Source organism: Myxine glutinosa, chromosome 7 (genome assembly GCF_964187855.1).
Source record: "Myxine glutinosa chromosome 7, kmMyxGlut1.1, whole genome shotgun sequence".
In the NCBI taxonomy this organism is placed as follows: Eukaryota; Metazoa; Chordata; class Myxini; order Myxiniformes; family Myxinidae; genus Myxine; species Myxine glutinosa.
The window spans coordinates 108,423,766-108,444,302 of NC_136267.1; the positions used below are offsets into that span (position 1 = coordinate 108,423,766).

Below are 20,537 nucleotides of genomic sequence, written 5' to 3' on the forward strand. Positions count from 1 at the left end.
AGCCCGGTAACCCCCGCACCCAATGGAAGCAGCGGACCGGTCCCATCTGGGGCGGAGCCAACCAGCCGAGGGCGTGTCACTCCCCGCTGAGCATGCGCAGGAAGAGGGAGGTGACGTCAGATGCGCGCTGAGCTTGGAGAAAGAAAGACGCCACCTCCGAGCGCTGTGAGGCCTCCCTGCATCTCTTGGACCGTGCTTGATCCTGTCCCCGAGCCAAGGTGCACCTTGTGCTATCGAACTACCTGTCCTTCCCTGCCATCAATCCCTGTGTAAGTCAGCCTTGTTCCGTTTGTCTGTGGTCTGTCTGGGATAAGATAAGACTGTAATTAAGTGCCTATCTCTTCTGTGTCTTTACCTCACTACCTTGTAATCTACCCCTTTTCTCCACCACTGTAATTACACCCTCCTCCGGAGGTCTTGAGAACTGTACCCCCTTGCGTCGTTTCCTCTTTCCCAGTCGTCGTGTCCTTTCTATCATTGATTTAGCATAGCGCGATTTGGTCAACGTCTGGGTGGAATCGGGGTCTAGTCGGGGAATAACTGTTAGGTCGCGGTAATACACCGCCGCTCGGTCAAAAATAACATCTAAACCGCGTCCGTAACAATATATATATATATATATATATATATATATATATATATATATATATATATATATATATATATATATACACATACACATACACATACACATACACATACATATACATATACATGCATATACATATTGTCGTGTTCCCGGGGGGATTAAGATACCCATGGTGATGAATGGCCAATTGAGCTTTACACTCCGAGGCATTCAATCAAACAATGGCGGATCTTGCTTAGACGCATGAGGGTTTGGTGGAGGGTAGCAAAGCTTACCTGGATCCCCGGGTGCCAAATGGGTTTTCCGAACCACCAGCAAAATACCGGGACAAGACAAGAAATTGAAATTCAACAAATAAACAGGTTTAATGAAAATAAATGCAGGCAACAATAAAGGCACGGTAAAACTAATTCCTAAATTGGGGCGCCCCCATACGGACTCATGAAACAGACACATGGAGAGATAAATGAAAATAAATGCGTAGTTTGTGTGTACCCGCTTTGAGTGGCCCTCAAACCCCGCTGGCCCTAATGGATCCCCAAGTCCGTGCTCTGGAAAACAGGCCTTGGCGCGTAGCTGCGTTCACCCCAGCCGCCGAACGTGAAGCGAGCAAGCCCTTGTTCCTTCCTCATCGTCCGCTCCACAAAGCACCGAGGTGAGACAGGAGAAGGATGTATCCACCCAGAGTGTCCCAGCCACGAACCAAGAGCGTCAAAGTCCATGAGCTGCGACCGCCTGCCACGAACGTCGAAAACCAAGCAAGGAACAATAAAATACAACCGTTCGCTATTGATGTCGGGACCAAGAGAGAGAAAAAGTGTGACTGCACGCTATGAAGGCCAGCCCGGAGAGAGAGAAAATGGCAGTCCTCAGCCTTTTTGTTCCCCGGTCTCAAACATCATCTGATGATGTCCACGCATGCTCCAATCAAAGAATCCATTGTGGCAGTGCATCGCCCTGACCAATCATCACCTCTCGGGGCAGGGCCTCATGGCCCTTGTGATGACTCGGCTGGTGGCGTCAGTGGTATTTGAATGTCCTGGTTCCTGTTACTTTATTTGGTGTTTGTTTAGTATAGGTGTGGAGTGTACGGTTGGTGTGGTGTGTGTCATAAGGAACAAGGGAAACACCACAGAGGCAATTTACATACAGGGAATTAATTACCCTTATATCCTATGTAATTAACATAGCTCCACCCCTCTCATGGAGACAATTATACAACCTTACGTGACATATGGCCAAACGGATTCCCTACTTAGGGGGAGTGTTTCTTCTTCTTCATGACAGTCGGAGCACACTACTCTATACAATCCTATCTGGCCTTAAGGTATGTCATTAGTACCCCCCACAAACATAACAATATATATATATATATATAATATACGATTTGTATGTATGCATATACGATTTGTATGTATGCATATACATATAATACGTATGCATATACGATTTCTACAGATCGAGAGTCTTTTCTTTTTTTCAATGTACAATCCTATTTTAATCAATTGTAGAAAGAGGATCGTAGAAACATCAATAGTACATTCAGGTCAATACAAAAATTATATATGATCTCCTTTGTGTTGTTACTTGGCTAAATGTAAAAGCTGACAAAGATCTGTCCACTTTAATACTCCAATAAACATGAAACTATTTAGTGCTGTTAAGCATTGCATTCATATTTATACAGAATAAATACTAACAAATGTGTCTGAAATTAGGAAAGATGCAGCTGAATGAAGCAACTTTTAAAGATTTGGAATAAACCAGATTTGAAGAGATGACACAGCTGTTTAAAATGTTCCAATGAACTAGGTCATCTGGGGCCATGGAGAGAATTTATTTTGACAACAACAATCCGAGGCAAATGACTTTGTAAAATAAAACCAAGCGTTATTGTACTTAAGACCGAGGAATTCCTTTAGAAAGCTCCAAAAAACCTCGCTCAATTTGTCTTTATAATTCTCCTGAGGATTCAACTGGAAAACAATGCCTTAGAGAAACTGGGAAGTTAATGCAAAGCAAGAGAAAAAGAGAAACATGACTTGCAAGTCATGTGATCTTTCTTCACCATCAGGCCGGATATTGCTCTGTTTTGCTGTTAGACGAGGAGTTACGAGGTGAGAGGTCGATATGGGAATTGAGCCGATATGTAAACCAACAGCGCTCCACAGGATGATGTCGATATGGGAATCCCGATATGGCAAACAAAAAATACCGTTTTTGACAAAGTACTTACTCACTATTGTGCCCAAATTTCAGATTCATAGCTCAAAGCATGGCTGACATATCACCCGGACAAACAAGAAAGAAAGAAGAAAACAAGTACAGATACATTCAAAGTACACCGCCCCCATGCCAAATAATTAAATATCCTCTAGCGGGGCATTGCCGGTGGGCGTCAGGCGCCTGGAAATACCGCCGTGCAGCTCATAGAGACTGCATTTGGATGGAGAGGTGCACAATAATTGATTGATTAATTGCATAATTAAAATCAATAAAAGATTGTCATAAAATATTTTTTTAATCAATTGGCTAATAGCATTCCTAAACCACTAGTGCTTCATCCAAATAAGTAACTTTTAGAAATTTAATTAAATAAGTCATCAATAAAAAAATTAAATAATTAATTTTTTAATAAATAATTAATTAATCGATCAATTGAAAAAAATCAATAAATAAAAAATACCCTTTACAGCCAAATCACTTGGTCATTGTCATGTCCAAATATCAGCTTCCTAGCTCAAAAGGTGCCTGAGATATTGCCCAGATGAGAAAGAAAATAAATAAATGATTAATAATGAAAATAAATATATAATAATCATAAAATATTAAATAATTAATCAATTGGCTTATAACACATAAACCACCACCATTTCATCCGAATCTGTAACTTAAAAAAAAAAAAAAGTCATTAAATGAATAATTAAATAATTAATCGATTAATTGATCAATCAATTCATCAAAAATACCCTTTACAGCCAAATCACTTGGTCATTGTCATGTCCAAATATCAGCTTCCTAGCTCAAAAGGTGCCTGAGATAATGCCCAGAAGAGAAAGGAAATATATAAGTGCTTAATTAATCGATAATAATTAAGTAACTCATCAATTAATTGATTAATCAAAAAACAAAAAAAAGTGTTTTTGAGAAAGTACTTACTCACTATTTTGTCCAAATTTCAGCTTGCTTGCTCAAAGGATGAATGAGATATCGCTTGGACAAACAAGAAAGAAAACAAGAAAACAAGAAAGGAAACAAACAAACAGAGTGAAAACTAGGTACTCCCTTTCAGCGTGCGTCATTGCCGAGCCCCCTTCAGTGCCCGGCAATGACGTTATGCAGCGCCTGGAAATGGCATAGGAAAGGAGCGATGTACAACAAGAAAACAAACTAACAACAAGAGTGAAAACTAAGTACTCCCTTTCAGCGTGCGTCATTTCCGGGCCCCCTTCAGTGCCCGGCAATGACCTTACGGCGTGCGTGGAGATGGCATAGGAAAGGAGCGGTGTACAATTGAATCGCTGAGAACAGGCGACAAGTGTAAAAGATGGAATCTTGAGGATTCTTGTTATATTGTGCTTTTGACAATTTCTACCATTTCTGTCATACTAAAATACACCATTTGGTGTCTGTCTGTCTGATGATTTTTGACCATGATACATTCAGCCGTTTCTTATCCAATCTCAACCAAACTTGACAGGGAGACTCAGGGTCACACAATGGGGGTTATAGCAAATTAACTTCCATTCCACCCTCAAGGTGTTTTCCCCACCAAGGGTGTTGCGTGTTGAGGTGTATATTCGTGTTAAGATAGCTTTATCGTGGCGTTTTTCCGAAGCTGCTTCTAATAACCAAAGTAACAACAACACTTAAATTAACAGCATAGCATTAAAGTTATGACAAATCAATATTAATACTTATAATATCACCCCTCCCCTAGAGGTTTTGTGATTTTCAATATTGCTTCCCCGCTTCCGCCACCTCTACACCGTCACGGAAGTAAACTTTATTGTATTGCTATTGAATTTAGAACGGTGAGGCACGGTCTGATCTTTTCAATGACCTGAACTCACATAAGTCATAGTAATAATAATTGGCAATAATAGTAAGGATAATACCATGACTCCCCCTGCCGCTTTCATAGTGAGAGGGTGAACTGGTATTTTTAAATACAGTACTCCGCAAACCTCTGGATACAACAGACATTCTTTGAACAGTAAAAAATTGCTTTTTAGTCTTTTTCTGCGTTTTACTGCTGCAATATTCACTGCAGATTGCTTTGCATTTCAGGAAAACTTCCAAATAGCATCAAACTTGCGATACCAACTATAAACAAATTGTAAATCGCTCTGCCTAGAGATTGGAGAAGTACTCCAATGATGACTTGTATTGGTTCGTACTGTCATGTGGTGGATTCGAACATGGTCAGATAATAAATAAATAAAATCTATAACTGCAATAATATACCTTACTTGTAGTCAGTTTTGCAATCCTCTACCTAGTAGAGCTATCTTAAAGTTGTAATCAACAAAGTTCAAATAATTCTAAAAAAAAATCTATATTTGCAATCATATACCTTACTTTTAGTCAGTTTTGCAATCTTCTACCGAGTAGAGCTATCTTAAAGTTGTAATCAACAAAGTGATGTCAGCTACACACCTGCTACTGCATCTGATTACTTGAGCATGGTAACGAACTCAATCCTTATTGCAATCACCTGCAAGGCCATCTTGGTAACAAAGCAATCAGGTGGGATCGAACTGCCCTTGAACTATCGATTTGTTCCTGGGGATGTCATTATATGAGTTATCGATTAAAACAAACCTGAAGTTCAAATCCAAAGGACTCTTCATGATCCTTCTCCAATACGATGACGCGTCTGCAAGAGAAATTTTTTCAAGCGTGTTTTTAGCCTTCCAAAAATAACTTCCCCACCCCACCAAAAAAAAGTTTTGGCAAAAAAGTTACAATGAACCAAAAAAAAAAAAACTTACGTTTCATACTCACTTGCTGCAATATATGCAGTTTTCCATCGTTCAATAATTCCCTGCAGGACAAATACAATTCCCTGTTATGCAAAGAAAGGTGTTTAAAAGTTTCTCCAATTGAAAAGATCCAGCAGCCCAAAGGCCAACACGTGCGCACGTGGAAATGTAAAAATAAATTATATATTTTGTTACTATTTATTTAGTTACATATTTAAATCAATAAGCAAACGTCGACACTTTTCACGAACGTGTTTGCCATAATTGCCGAAGGTCCCTCGCGTACCATGGGCTTCCGCTGGCGAGGCAGAGTCCCCAGGGTGGTGGTCAAGGCATTGAGGCGGCGCATGGCGTCCTCGTCGGTCTGCTCGGATCCACGCACGACGACCTCTTCCATTACCTTGCTGCGTGGACTCGCTGGGTCGTTTCCGCAAGAAGCTGCGCCGGCACGCTTCTCGTGCAAAGTCATCGTTGGTAAAGTATCCGTCGCTACTTCACGTCGAACCAGTTTGTAAACGAGATTCAAAGAAAGTTTGTAAACGAGAGTAAAAGGAAAAGTTTAACTCTTTTGTCCAACTTATCTGTTCCTGGAGCTTGCTCGCCTGGGCACAAGCTCAGATGCTTTTCCCGATTGGGTTGTTGAGCAACAGCAGTTTCCTTTTTCCCCCCACAAGACGAATTTGTACGATTTCCACCCACCGAGCTGCTTCTTTTTTTCCGAATTCGTCACAGGGTGACCACAACGAATCGTGCTACATCAGGAAGTTTAAATACTGCAAATAAAACACGTTAAGAAGCGCTCATCCGAAATGTGGTTTAGCTCTTCATGTTGTTGGCCTAACGGTAAGATGGCTGCCTTAACAACTTAACGTCTTGAGTTCAAGGCCTTGTCTCCCGTTAAACAAACACCAGCTGGGTTGACAGCTCCTGGCATCCCTCTGAGGTCGGCAAAATGACTACCAGTTTATTGGAAACGGGGGGCACGGCATCAGTGGCACAGCTGTGCTTGTGCCCCCAGAAAGGATGCAGCCAGCATCCACAGGGTGTGTTTTTTTTTTTTTTTTATGCGCCCCAACATTTACTCAGGCTGATTGGGGGTGGGGGAGGGGGGAGGCAGCCCTCTCATTCCAGGTTTGGTCTGCACTCTGTTGTCACCGATATTGATGCCTCCTGGAAATGCCACTGTCACCAGATGCCACTGGAACCAAATGCATCCTGGACTTGTTCTGCTCTCTGGTTGCATAATTTTTGGAAGCACAAATTGCCTGTTGATGCCATGACCCTGGAAGTCAGAACAGGAATGTGGCATTTGTTCAGGGTACCTGCACCACCAACATTTACCTCTTCATCATAAAACACCATTCGAATGGTGACATCATTAACATGCACCAACAGCAGGCAGGTCCCCAGTCTATCACATTGTCTATACTCGATATGTTTGTCGATATTTTTTTATTATTTATTTATTATTTTGCACACCAAGTCGAGGCTCGTATGAGAGCGAACACATATAACAAATAAAGGGATTGGGGGACAAGAGGGGGAGAGAGAGAAAGGTAAGCACACCAACAGTAGAGAGCAGGGACATCAGGAGATCTATAGAAGGGAGAGGGCTGGGGCAGGGTACATGGGATAAACAAGATGTACACTACAGGGACTTTCAGGAAAGAAAACAGAGAATTTGAAGGAGGCAGGTTTAGGGTGGATTAACGGGGATATAAAAGATCAAGGTGTTGGATGGGGGAAGATAAGAGACGGTGGTGAACAGCTGTTTTAAAGACCTGGAGGGTGGAGTGGGATTGAAGAGAGTGGGAGTTTGTTCCAGAGGCGGAAGAAAAGAGGAATGAAAGAGTGAAGGTGAGCAGAGAGTCTTGATTTTGGCAGGTTCACCAGAAGAGGGTTGTTGGCAGAACTTGTGCGACCTGTAGGAATATTTGGAGATAGAGCACAGATAGGGCTGGGGGAGCTAGGCCGGAGAGATGTCAATAGAAGACAGAGAGACCGCCAACATACCTGTAGTGAGAGAGTGAAAGGCCCTCAGAATCGGCTTTATCCCGGGATATACCGATGATTGTAAAAGCTTTGGTTTCCACAGCATGAAGCCGAGCTAGGTGTGAGGCAGGAGCACCAGCACAGGGGGGAGAGCAGTACTCCAACAAGCTGCGGATGAAAGCCTTGTATGTGGCGAGGAGCTCAGGTGTGCCAAGGAAGGACTTCGCACGACGGAGGATGCCCAGTTGGCGACTGGCTTTGGAGGCCAGCTTGGAAATGTGGTTTTCCCAGGAAGGATCATGGCAGATAGTGAGACCCAAAAGCTTGAGTGACAGAAATTCAAGAGGATTGTTCAGAAAGTAGATGGGCAGGATTTCCAGACGGTATTTTCGGAGAGACAAGGTGAGAGTGTGAGATTTGTCAGGATTGAAAGATATGTTTCCACATGTTTGATCAGGACACCATTTAATTATACAATACATTTTAAACTAGAAAGCATCTGAAAATGCAAAGCCAGTCCACATCTGCTTTGTATTCAGACTTCTTCTGTATGCTAAACATGATGAAAACAGCTTAAAAATACAAAATAATTGATGATTTTAGGCGACCTTGACCTTTTGACCTCATAAACAATAGGCTTCAGTGACCCAATATGCAAGAGTTCCGCTTCCGGTCCCCCGAGCGACGGGGCTTGCTTTGATCTCTCCACGGCATCAAAGTTTGAGTGTTTTCCCGTTCGTTTCTTTGTCAAATTTCCGCTGCGTATTTTGTTGTGTATGTGTTATTGTGTGTTTCTATTTGGTTTTGGTTTTGTAGTTGTTGCAAATTTGTGTGTAATTAGTCGTTTCTTTGTCCGTGCCTCGTGCGGCCTGGTGTCTCGTGCGGCCTCCTCGTCTCGACTTGTGCCCCGCCCCCTATATTCTCGTTTGTTCTTTCACCTCTGCTCCTGCTTTCTCAAATCCACGTTCTCACTTAGAGACTTTTCCCAGATTGTTTTCATGGTTTTGTTGATTTCTTTAAATATGTTTAAACCGCAGCGGTGATCCCCCCCCCCCCCCAGGATTTCCATGTTTTAAACGTTTCCCAGTGTGTACCCTGGATAAGAATAGGTACGCCGTATCCCTGCGTGTCGTAGGAGGCGACTAAGTGGGTTGGCGTCAGGAAGGGCATCCGGCCATAAAAAAAAAAAAAAAAACATTGCCTCAAAAAGAGAACCATGACAATTACAACTACATGTGGGCAGGGTACAGCCCGAAGTGGAGATCGGTTTCTGAGGTTTGGGACATGGAATGTAGGGACAATGACAGGGAGATCAGGAGAAGTGGTGGAAGTATTGGTCAGAAGAAGAGTGGACATATGTTGTGTGCAAGAGACGAGATGGAAGGGAAGTGGTGTGAGAATGGTGAAGGGTAGGCAGGGACAGAAATACAAGTTTGTGTGGCAAGGGTGCCTGGAGGGCATGAATGGTGTTGGTGTCCTGTTTTCTGAGGAGTTTGTAGACAGTGTGGTGAGTGTGACTAGAGTGAGTGATAGGTTGATGATGGTGAAAATTATGATTGGAAAGCTCTTGGTGAACGCCATCTCGGGATATGCTCCGCAGGTTGGTCGGAGCGATGAAGAGAAGGACAAGTTCTGGTGTGCGATAGAGAAGCTGATGGAAAACGTGAAAGATGAGGAAGTTGTTGTGGTAGGAGGAGACCTAAATGGACATGTGGGAAGGAGTATGGATGGTTTTGAAGGAGTTCATGGGGGTTACGGATATGGTGTGAGAAATGGAGAAGGTGAAAGGATTTTGGAGTTTGCTGATGGAGCTGATTTGTTGATTTGTAATACTCAGTTCCAGAAAGAGGATAATAAGCTTGTTACATACACGTCAGGTGGGTCGACGACAACCGTTGACTACCTGATGGTGCGTAGGCGAGATAGGGGGCACCTCCGAGACACAAAGGTGATCCCGGGGGAGGAGGCTGTTTCACAGCACCACTTGGTTGTCTGCGACGTAAGGGTGAAAGGTGCGAGGAGAGCTCGGCGGGTGAAGTACCAACCGAGAATGAAGGTGTGGAGGTTGAAAGAGGTGACAGTAAGGGAGGCATTAAAAGAGAGGCTGAGTAGGGTCGAGGATGATGTGGTTGAGCTTGAAAGTGGTTGGATGTCAATGAAAGCTAGTCTGTTGGGAGCCGTTGGTGAGGTATGTGGATGGACAAAAGGACCACCAAGGCACTCGGAAACATGGTGGTGGGATGATGAAGTTGGAAAGACGATTGACGAGAAGAGGAAGAAGTTCAAGGAGTGGCAGAAGGCGAAGGGTACGGGAGCAGAAACAGCAGAGCATGAAAGTTATAAGGCAGCCAGGAAGGCTGCAAAGAAAGAGGTAGCAAAGGCGCAGGAGGCATGTAGGAAAATGTTCGGAGAACGCTTGGATTCGGAAGAGGGTCAGAGAGCGGTATTCAGGATTGCAAAGCAGATAGCGAAAGAGAGGTGTGATGTGATGGGGGTGAGCTGCTTGAAGGATGAAGTGGGACAAATCGTTGTCGACCCAGATGGAATTAAAGGAAGATGGAAAAGATATATGGAAATGCTGTTGAATACAGAGAATGAATGGGATGGCAACATAGAGAGTAACCCAGTTTTAGGACCGGCAGAGAAGATAACTGAGAAGGAAGTTGAGGAAGCGATAAAAGCAATGAAGGGTAGAAAAGCGGGAGGGCCGACGGGAGTTGTGGGAGATATGTTGAAGGCAGCAGGAAGTTGGGGTGTGAAGAGAATGACAGAGATCTGTAATCTGGTGGTGAAAGAAGGCCGCATTCCAGTGGATTGGGAACTGAGTACCCTCGTCCCTCTATACAAGGGGAAAGGTGACCCTCTGGAGTGTGGCTCGTACCGAGCGATAAAGTTATTGGAGCATGGAATGAAGGTATTGGAAAGGGTGTTGGAGAGGAGGATAAGGAAGAAAGTGAAGATCGACGAAATGCAGTTTGGATTTATGCCAGGAAGAGGAACGACAGATGCGCTTTTCATTGTGAGGTAGTTGCAGGAGAAGTACATGGAGAAGAGGAAGAAGTTGTTTCTTGGGTTTGTTGATCTGGAGAAAGCATTCGATCGGGTTCCACGCAAAGTATTGACATGGGCATTGAGGAAGTTAGGAGTGGAGGAATGGTTGATCAGAGTAGTGATGGCAATGTACAAAAGAGCACGCACAGCTGTAAGGACGAAGGACGGGAACAGTGGTGAGTTTGAGGTGAAGGTGGGAGTGCATCAGGGGTCGGTACTAAGTCCACTACTATTTGTAGCTGTGATGGAGGTGCTGGCTCAGAACGTAAAGGAGGGTTTACCGTGGGAGTTGTTGTATGCAGATGATCTGGTGTTGATTGCGGAAAGTATGGATGGACTGAAGGAAAAGATGAACACGTGGAAGGAATGTATGGAGACAAAAGGTCTGAAGGTGAATATCGGAAAGACGAAGGTGATGGCAAGTGGTAAAGCATGTGGTGAGGTGGAAAGAACTGGGAAGTGGCCCTGTGCTGTGTGTAGGAAGGGTGTCGGAGTGAACTCCATTCAGTGTACAATGTGCACTGAGTGGGTTCATCAAAAATGTAGTGGTCTGAGAGGGTCATTAACCAGTGTGGCAGCTACATTCAAATGTAAAGTGTGCACAGAGGGAGCTGCAGATGGAGGAAATGTTGAGTTGGATCTTGGAGATGGCGTGAAGCTGGAAGGTGTGAAAACATTTTGCTACCTCGGAGACATGCTGAATGGAGAAGATGGATCAGACTCGGCAACGGTTGCTCGAGTGAGATGTGCATGGAAGAAGTTTCGGGAATTGAGTGGCGTGCTGATGATGAGGGGAGTGTCGTTGAAGCTGAAGGGAAAGGTGTATGCTGCATGTGTGAGAAGTGTTATGATTTATGGGAGCGAGACATGGGTAATGAACGTAGAGCAGCAACGAAGGTTGGAAAGGGTGGAAATGCGAATGGTTCGACGGATGTGCGGAGTATCGTTGAGGGAGAGGAAGACAAATGATAAATTGCGAAAGATGATGGGAATAGAGCCTGTGATTGATGCTGTGAAGAGGAACAGGTTGAGATGGTTTGGTCATGTGTTGAGGAAGGATGAAAGTGACTGGTTGAGAAGAGTGATGGAAATGAATGTAGAAGGAAGTAGAAGACGGGGAAGACCGAGAAAGACTTGGCTAAAGATGGTGGAAGAAGAAATGCGGGCAAGGGGGTTAACAAGGAGAGATGCAGAAAATAGGGCAAAATGGAGAAGATTGTCATGGGGACCGCAAGGCTAACCCCCGCTCTAGCAGGGAAAATGGCCTTTAAAATGCATGTTGTTGTTGTTGTTGACCCAATATGCAAACCCTGCTCAAATTTCAAGTCAATCGGATTAAAATTGACAATTTTATGCGTCCTTGACTGTTGACCTTTTGACCTCAAAACAATCAGCTTCTAGCGTTTATTTGGAGAACCAATTCAATGACCCAATATGCAAATTCTCTAAATTTCAGGTGGAATGCATATTATGTGATGACCTTTGACCTTTTGACAAAATTAATGTTTGGCTTCTCCATATTTTCATCATAAAGCTTTGTTGAAAATTTGATGGCAAAAGCTCAAATGGTTAAAAAAAAAGTTACGGCCTGGCAGACACACACAGAAGCGATTTCAAAACCCCGTCTTCCGCTACGTGGGGACGGGCTCACAATTCTTACCTCCGCCACCAAAGGTGGATGGACGTTGTGTTCACCCCTGTCTGTCTGTCTGCTACTTGCAAAATCGAAGATTTATTGATCGGTTGTATTTCTAAAGTATATTGATTACATTTCTAAAGTATATTAATCTGTTTGTTACAATCGAAGATTTTTCAAGTATATTGATCGGTAGCATTTGTTATCCAGTCTCTTTGTCTGTCTGTCTGTCACTCGCCTTCAGGTCACAATTCTAAACCGATCATCATGAAACTTCACGAAGTTGTAGGGGTCGTCACAATTGAGAAGCCTATTGATTTTGAGGTCAAATGTCACCTGGAGGTCAAATTTCTAAAAATCGCAATTTTTCATCCGATTGACTTGAAAATTGAACAGCATTTGTATATCGAGTCAATAAAATGGGAAACCAACTATTTGAGGTCAAAAGGTCAAAGGTCAACTCAAGGTCAAACTTCTAAATTCATCAATTTTCATCCTATTAACTTGAAAATGAAACATTAATTACATAGTGTATCACTGATTTGGGAAACCAACTATTAAGGGCAAAAGGTCAACTCAAGGTCAAAAGGTCAAAGGTCAACTCAAGGTCAAATTTCTAATATCAATTTTCATCTGAAAAATCATTAATTTTAATCCGTTTGATCCGAGCTTTGATTTAGATCGTCAATTTTAATCTAAATGAAATGGATAATTTGATGTATCCATGACAACCTTTTTTGGGGGGGAGGGGCGGATTTTTCAAGTATCGTGCTCTGCATGACGTGTTCGTGTTTGTTTGTGTTTGTCAACAAGATATCTCAAAAAGTTGTGGATGGATTCGGACGAAATTTGGCAGAGATGTAGCGTATGCGACAAGGAAGAAATGGTTAGATTTTGATGAAAATCCGGACCCGGATGCGGCTAGTAGAATGTTTAAAGTGATTCTTCACCATTGGGAGATAGGGCCAAAATCGATAAATATCAGTATATCTCAAAAAGTTATGAACGGATTTGGACGAAACTTGGTGGAGAGTTTGGGTGTCTCACAAGGACGAATCAATTCGCTTTTGGTGAAGATCTGAATATGGATTCGGATACGAGGATTATTAAACTTTTAAGTGCCTACTACTCTCACGATACGAGGGCCTACTACTCTTCGGATACGAGGGCCTACTACTCTCAAATTATCCACTCTGGCTCCGGAAACCCAAAAGCACTCTTCTCTACAATAAACAAACTCCTCAGCCCCCTGAACACCACCACCCAGTCATTCACAATAGACAACTGCATCTCCTTCCTTTCATTCTTCCAATGCAAAATTGAAAACATCTACAACAGCTTGACCACCGCCGCACCCGCTCCCCCTCAAACCACCTGCCCCCCCTTATCCTGCCATCCCCTGTCTCAATTCTCCCCAGTCTCCCCTACTGACCTCTCTGAACTCCTCATCGGAATGAAAACTGCCACCTGCACTCTTGACCCCATCCCCTCCAGCTTTGTCAAGGCCTCCCTTCCTGCTCTCTCTCCACTTATCATTGCAACAATAAACTCCTCCCTGTCTACAGGCATCGTCCCACCATCCCTCAAAATTGCTGCTGTTACCCCCATTCTGAAAAAACCTGGACTAAACCCTGACACCCTAAATAACTTCAGACCCATCTCCAACCTACCCTTTCTGTCAAAGGTTTTCGAACGCGCTGTAGCCACTCAACTCAAACATCACCTCTCTGCCAATAACCTGTATGAAACATTCCAATCGGATTCCGCTCCAACCACAGTACTGAAACTGCTCTCCTCAAAATCACACAACTGACCTTCTCCTCTCCTCTGACGCTGGCAACCTCAACATTCTCATCCTCCTCGACCTCAGCGCGCCTTTGACACCATCGATCACACCATCCTCCTCACCCGACTTGAAACCACCTTTAACATTACCGGCACTGCCCTCTCTTGGATTAAATCACACCTCTCTGACAGACGTCAGTTCATCTCACATCAATAACTGCAAATCCCCCACTGCTCCCCTCCCCCAAGGTGTCCCCCAAGGTTCAGTTATTGGCCCCCTCCTCTTCATCCTTTACCTGTCCCCCCTCGGTCACTTAATCCGCCGTCATGGTCTCCAATTCCACTGCTTCGCCGATGACATCCAGCTTTTCATCTCCACCAAGTCCATCTCCACCGCCACCCACTCTATCCTGACAAACTGCATCACTGAAATAAAATCCTGGCTTCAAATCAACTTCCTCAAACTTAACTGTGATAAATCTGAAATAATCATCATTGGCCCAAAAACGCTCACCCAAGTCCACCCATAACTTTGCCCTCAACATCGACGGTTTCCCAGTATCCACCTCCCCTCACATCCGGAATCTTGGCATCATCTTTGACCAAACCCTCTCCTTCGACAAATACACTAAACAGATCACAAAGACAGCCTTCTTTCACCTGAAAACATCGCCCCGTCTCGTCCATCCCTCTCCTCCGTGGCTGCAGAAATCCTCATCCACGCCTTCATCACTTCCCGTCTGGACTACTGCAATAGCCTCCTTTATGGTTTCACCCTCAACAATCACCAATAAACTCAATACATTCAGAACTCCGCTGCCCGTCTACTCACCCATTCCCGGACCCGTGACCACATCACCCCCGTCCTTTACAAGCTTCACTGGCTCCCCATCTCCCAGAGAATCCAGTACAAAATCCTCCTCTTGACCTACAAAGCCCTCCATAACCTGGCCCCATCCTACCTGGCTGACCTCCTCTCCAGACACACTCCCACCCGCAACCTCCGCTCTGCTGGTACCAACCTCCTGACCCCCCCCCCCCCCATCCGGACCAAATTTAGATCCTGGGGGACAGGGCCTTCTCCATCGCTGCTCCACCCTCTGGAACTCGCTACCTCACACCATCAGAGACTCCTCCTCACTCACCACATTCAAAACATCACTCAAGACCCACCTGTTCAACACTGCATTCAACATTTAACCCACAGCATCTAACCCCTGACTATCTCCTCTCCTTCTCCCTCCTTTGTGCTTTGAATATTTCCCTATTGATTCTTCTCTTTTGCAATTGTATTTATGTTTTGCTATGCATTATGTTTTTGCACTCTGTCAAAGCGTCTTTGGGCTTCCTGAAAAGCGCTATATAAAATAAATGCATTATTATTATTATTATTAAGTGGTTATTCACCATTGAGAGATCGGGCGAAAAGCGAAATATAACATCATATTTAAAAAAGGTGTGGACGAGTTATGACTAAACTTGGTGGAAGAGTTGGTTAGGTAAGAAGAACAAGCCGATTTGAATTTGGTTCAGTTCCGAATCCAGATCTGCCTATCAGCGGATACAAAACAAACTGTTCAGCCTGGCGGAGGTATGCGCTCGACCAAGTGCTGTTCTAGTTTCTTGAAAGCAACTTTAGAAAACAATATTGTGTATATTATAACTCCTTTAACACTGAAAAATGACATTAACGAAGCAGAAACTATGGGTCCCAAAAACCATCTTCAAAAAGATGGTGAATTGGCCTTAACAAATACATGGGACAATCCCATCAGGGATTCTGCGTTGGAAAGTCTACGAAAAGTGATGAACTCCATTACCTGGATTTGGAAAACAGCGCAATAACACAATCGATTCAAATCATTGAACCTCTCATCAATTAACAATCAAATCGTGAAACTCTTATTTAATGGACAGTCAATTATCCCACGTTCTTGTGGGATTGGGAGAGAGCTTGGCCCAGACGTATCGCGAACTTGATACGTTCGACTAACGTTAGGGCAGGTATTTGGAATTTGTTCAGGATGTCGGCCATAACTCAACTACCCTTCAAGAAGACCAACCTGGGATATTTGGTGTGCACCAACTAATCCCGTAGATCGGCCGCTCAGTTTTAACGTCTATTCTTATGTACCTGTTGTCAAGCACCAGCGTTGGGATTCACGCTAACCAGCTTAGGTTTTAGCATTTATAACCCACCTCTATGCCATTCTGCCAATCAAATCGTGCAATGACAGTTACAAATGATTTGAGGCTGGTTTATGATGTGCACCTGTCCCGCACAGGTGACGATAACTACATATAACATGATCAACAAGTTCGTGCGTTTTAATTACCACCATTTTAACCATTCAGACGGAACCTGCCATTTGCTGTTATCGAAGGGTGACTTGGTGAGAATAACGCAGGTTGAAGAGGTTTAAGAAGTGAATAAAGATCGCCATCTTCTCATATTATCTTTACCTGGATGGAAGGAGGTAAAGCAGGTGAAAAGACAACGACCGTTCTTGGTGGGAAAAAAAAAGGTAAAAAACGGCGCTCAAAAAGGAAGGAAAGCTATGCTGCTTACATCTACAAGGTGTTAAGACAGGTACGAATGGTCCATGTGTATGAATATGAACATAAAACTAAATGTCACGTGATTCAACAAAAACACTTTGTACAATGTGTTATAAGCATGAAAGGGTGAGCAAGGATTGGGCAGTGTATGGAAGAGAAATGGTGAAGCGCTGTTTGGTGAGTACAGAACTGTTGGGGAGGTTTAGGGGGAGAGAGGAGAGAAGTGGGGGCTTTTGTATGTGGGAAGGGGCACTTTAGTCGAGCTTTTGTTTGTGTGCACAAGGAAATAAGTAATGGTTGGAGATTTGGTGGTGTATTCATTTGTCAGGATGGTGCAGGGGTATCTTATATTAAGACCGGTAAGTGCACTTTTACCTTTGAGCTGTTTTCCCTTTGTTCGATTCCCAATCCTGTTATGGAAGTGCAGCTCATACATATGCTAATGAGGGAATGATGACGCGTTCCTGTGACGTATTTAATAATAATAATAATAATAAAGCTCGGCGTTACGCGCGCTGCTTGCGAGCAAGGAGGAAGCGGACAAGCGGTAACTTATAAGCGTCTTTATTTCAGGAGCTCACTGTAACACTAGCGCGCTCCGGGCTGCGCGCCCCGTGTATGTGTATATCCTCAGGCCACGCCTACCCCTCGGGCGTGGCCCCCGCCCACTTGGTGCGCGGAATGATGTCACCACGCCAGTGGGCTTTCGTGTCCGCCACAATAATGCATTCCTCTCTATATAAAGGAGTGTGTGTGTGTGTGTGTGTGTGTGTGTGTGTGTGTGTGTGTGTGTGTGTGTGTGTGTGTGTGTGTGTGTGTGTGTGTGTGTGTGTGTGTGTGTGTGTGTGTGTGTGTGTGTGTGTGTGTGTGTGTGTGTGTGTGTGTGTGTGTGTGTGTGTGTGTGTGTGTGTGTGTGTGTGTGTGTGTGTGTGTGTGTCTGAATGTCCGCTTATAACTCAAGAACTACACATCGGAGAAAAGTTTGACACAGATTCGGAATCAGCATAAAATCCCGGTGGTTTTAGGCTACGTTTTATTTTAATATCAATGGTTTAAAAAAACCGTGCCAGCTGCAATTCCATGGTGTAGTTTGTGGCGGCGTTAGACGTTCGGGGTGTATTGCAATGGTTTGTCGGGTTTGGCTGTGGGTCCAGAATAGCTCCCATTTCCTTATGTTCTTCCACTTTTATTTTGATTCTTCTGTTACAATGCCTTCCTTATCTACCTTATATCCCCCCGACGAGGCCTCTACATAATTTCATGCGGCAGAATTTCGTGCATTTTGAGTGAAAGAAGTGAGACGATGTTGTAGGAGGAAGAAGAGGCGCGGTCACTGTGGACGCCTCGATCGTGAGTGGAAATGGTGGGAATTGCGTTTGTATCGCAAAGCAAAGGATCTGCATTCATTTCTGAACTTGCATTGGTGGATTGTTATACATCTGCATTATTTTTCATAAAAAAGCTTTATGTTGAACTTCAAGGCTCCAAGCACGGACTATATATATAGCCCTCATTGAGGTAAAAATAAAAGTAAAAAGCCTGCTATCGCTTGCCAAGCTAGCCGTTCCCTCCCCCCTCCCCCTCCCCCTCCCCTCGCCCTCCCCTCCCCCCTCCCCATCTCCCCTCCCCTCCCCATCCCCCCTCCCCCTCCCCATCCCCCCCTCCTCCTCTCCCTCCCCTCCCCCATCCCCCTCCCCCCTCTCCCTCCCCTCCCCCCCTCTACCTCCCCTCCCCCTCTACCTCCCCTCCCCCCTCCACCCTCCCCTCCCCCCTCCACCCTCGCCTCCCTTCCCCCCCTTCCCCCCTCCCCTCCCTTCCCCCTCCCTCCCCTCCCTTCCCCCCTCCCCCTCCCTTCCCCCCTCCCCCTCCCCTTCCCCCCCCTCCCCCCCACCCTTCCCCTTCTCCCTTCCCCTTCCCCTTCTCCTCCTCCCCCTCCTCCTCCTCCTCCTCCTCCTCCTCCTCCTCCCCCCCTCACCTCCCCCTCCCCTCTCCCCCCTCCTCCCCCTCCCTCCTCTTCTCCCCTCCCTCCTCTTCTCCCCTCCCCCCTCTTTGCCCCTCCCCACCCTCGCCTCCCCCCCTCCCCCTCCCCCTCCCCCTCCACCTTACCCCCCTCCCCTTCTCCCCCTCCCCCTCCCCCTCCACCCCTACCCCTCCCCTCCCCCCACCACCCTACCCCTCCCCTTCTCCCCACCACCCTCCCCCTCCCTCTCCCCCTCCCCCTCCCCTCCCCTCACCCCTCCCTTCCCCCTTCCACTCCCCTCACCCCTGCCCTCCCCCCTCCCCCCTCCCCTCCCCCCCTCCCCTCCCCCCTCCACCCTCGCCTCCCTTCCCCCCCCTTCCCCCCTCCCCTCCCTTCCCCCCCTCCCCCTCCCTTCCCCCCTCCCCCCCACCCTTCCCCTTCCCCTTCTCCCTTCCCCTTCCCCTTCTCCTTCTCCCTTCCCCTTCCCCTTCTCCTTTCCCCTTCCCCTTCCCCTTCTCCCTTCCCCTTCCCCTTCTCCCCTCCCCCTCCCCCCGCCCATCTCCCCCTCCCCATCCCCCCTCCCCCTTGCCCCTCCCCCCCCGCCCATCTCCCCATCCCCCCATCCCCCCTCCCCCTTGCCCCTCCCCCCCCGCCCATCTCCCCATCCCCCCATCCCCCTCCCCTCCCCCCTCCCCTCCCTTCCCCCCCTACCACCTCCCCTCCCCCCTCCCCTCCCCCCTCCCCTCCCTCCACCCTACTCCTTCCCCCCTCCATCCTACCCCCTCCCCTCCACCCTACCCCTCCCCTCCACCTGACCCCCTCCCCCCTCCCCTCCCTTCCCCCCATGCCCCTCCCTTTCCCCCCCTACCTCCTCCCCTCCCCTCCCTCCCCCCCTCCCCCTCCCCCCTCCACCCTACCCCCTCCCCGTCTCCCCTCCCCTCCCCTCCCCTTTGCTCCTCCCCATCCCCCTCCCTCCTCCCCCTCCCCATCACCCCCTCCCCCCTCCCCCTCCCCCCATTATCCCTCCCCCCTCCCCCTCCCCCCATCCCCCTCCCCCCTCCCCCTCCCCCTCCCTCCCCCCTACCCCCTACCCCCCTCCCCTTCTCCCCTCCCCCCTACCCCTTCCCCTTCTCCCCTCCCCCCTCCCCCCTTCCCCTCCAATCCCCCTCCCCATCCCCCCTCTTCTCTCCTCTCCTCCCTCCCCCCTCCCCCCCTCTTCTCCCCTCCCCCCTCTTCTCCCCTCCCCCCTCTTCTCCCCTCCCCCCCTCTTCTCCCCTTCCCCCCTCTTCTCCCCTTCCCCCCTCTTCTCCCCTTCCCCCCTCTTCTCCCTCCCCCCTCTTCTCCCCTTCCCCCCTCTTCTCCCCCTTCCCCCCTCTTCTCCCCTTCCCCCCCTCTTCTCCCCTTCCCCCCTCTTCTCCCCTTCCCCCCCTCTTCTCCCCTCCCCCCCTCTCCTCCCCCCCCTCTCCTCCCCTCCCCACCCCACCCTCTCCTCCCCTCCCCACCCCACCCTCTCCTCCCCTCCCCACCCCACCCTCTCCTCCCCCTCCCCACCCCACCCTCTCCTCCCCTCCCCCCCCCCCGTTCCCCTCCCCTCCCCTCCCTTCCCCGCCCAGCAATGCCGGGTACTTCCCATGGCCAGCTGAACGTGGGCTGCTCGAGGGTTGGAAAACCAAGCAATCTTTGTCTTGGCACCAAGTAAGGAAACCAGAAATGTTGTATACCAAGAGGTTTTGAGAAATTGACAATTGACAAAACGTCATGTAGGAAATGTACTGTGATATTGCTCTAAAATATACATGTTCTTTTCAATCATATATTTGTATTATTCTTATTCAACCCGGGCGAAGCCGGGTACCCTCAGCTAGTATTTTATATAGCGCTTTTCAGGAAGCCCAAAGACGCTTTGACAGAGTGCAAAACATAATGCATAGCAAAACATAAAAACAATTGCAAAAAAAGAAGAATCAATAAGGAAATATT

At 46.7% G+C, this 20,537-nt stretch overlaps 1 protein-coding gene across 2 annotated transcripts in view; it reads right to left on the reverse strand.

The window, feature by feature from the left end:
- Positions 1–6,455, reverse strand: part of CYTIP (cytohesin 1 interacting protein) — a 91,580-nt gene extending 85,125 nt beyond the window's left edge. The window contains exons 1-3 of one of the 2 annotated variants that reach the window (XM_068097539.2): positions 5,861–6,455; positions 5,584–5,636; positions 5,414–5,468 (exon numbers count right to left, since the gene is read on the reverse strand). In XM_068097539.2, coding sequence (XP_067953640.1) covers positions 5,414–5,468; positions 5,584–5,636; positions 5,861–6,043 — 291 coding nt within the window. In that variant the 5' untranslated portion in view covers positions 6,044–6,455. The remainder of the gene's footprint in view (positions 1–5,413; positions 5,469–5,583; positions 5,637–5,860) is intronic. The other variant, XM_068097540.2, reaches the window with a different exon arrangement.
- Positions 6,456–20,537: the final 14,082 nt, after the last annotated feature.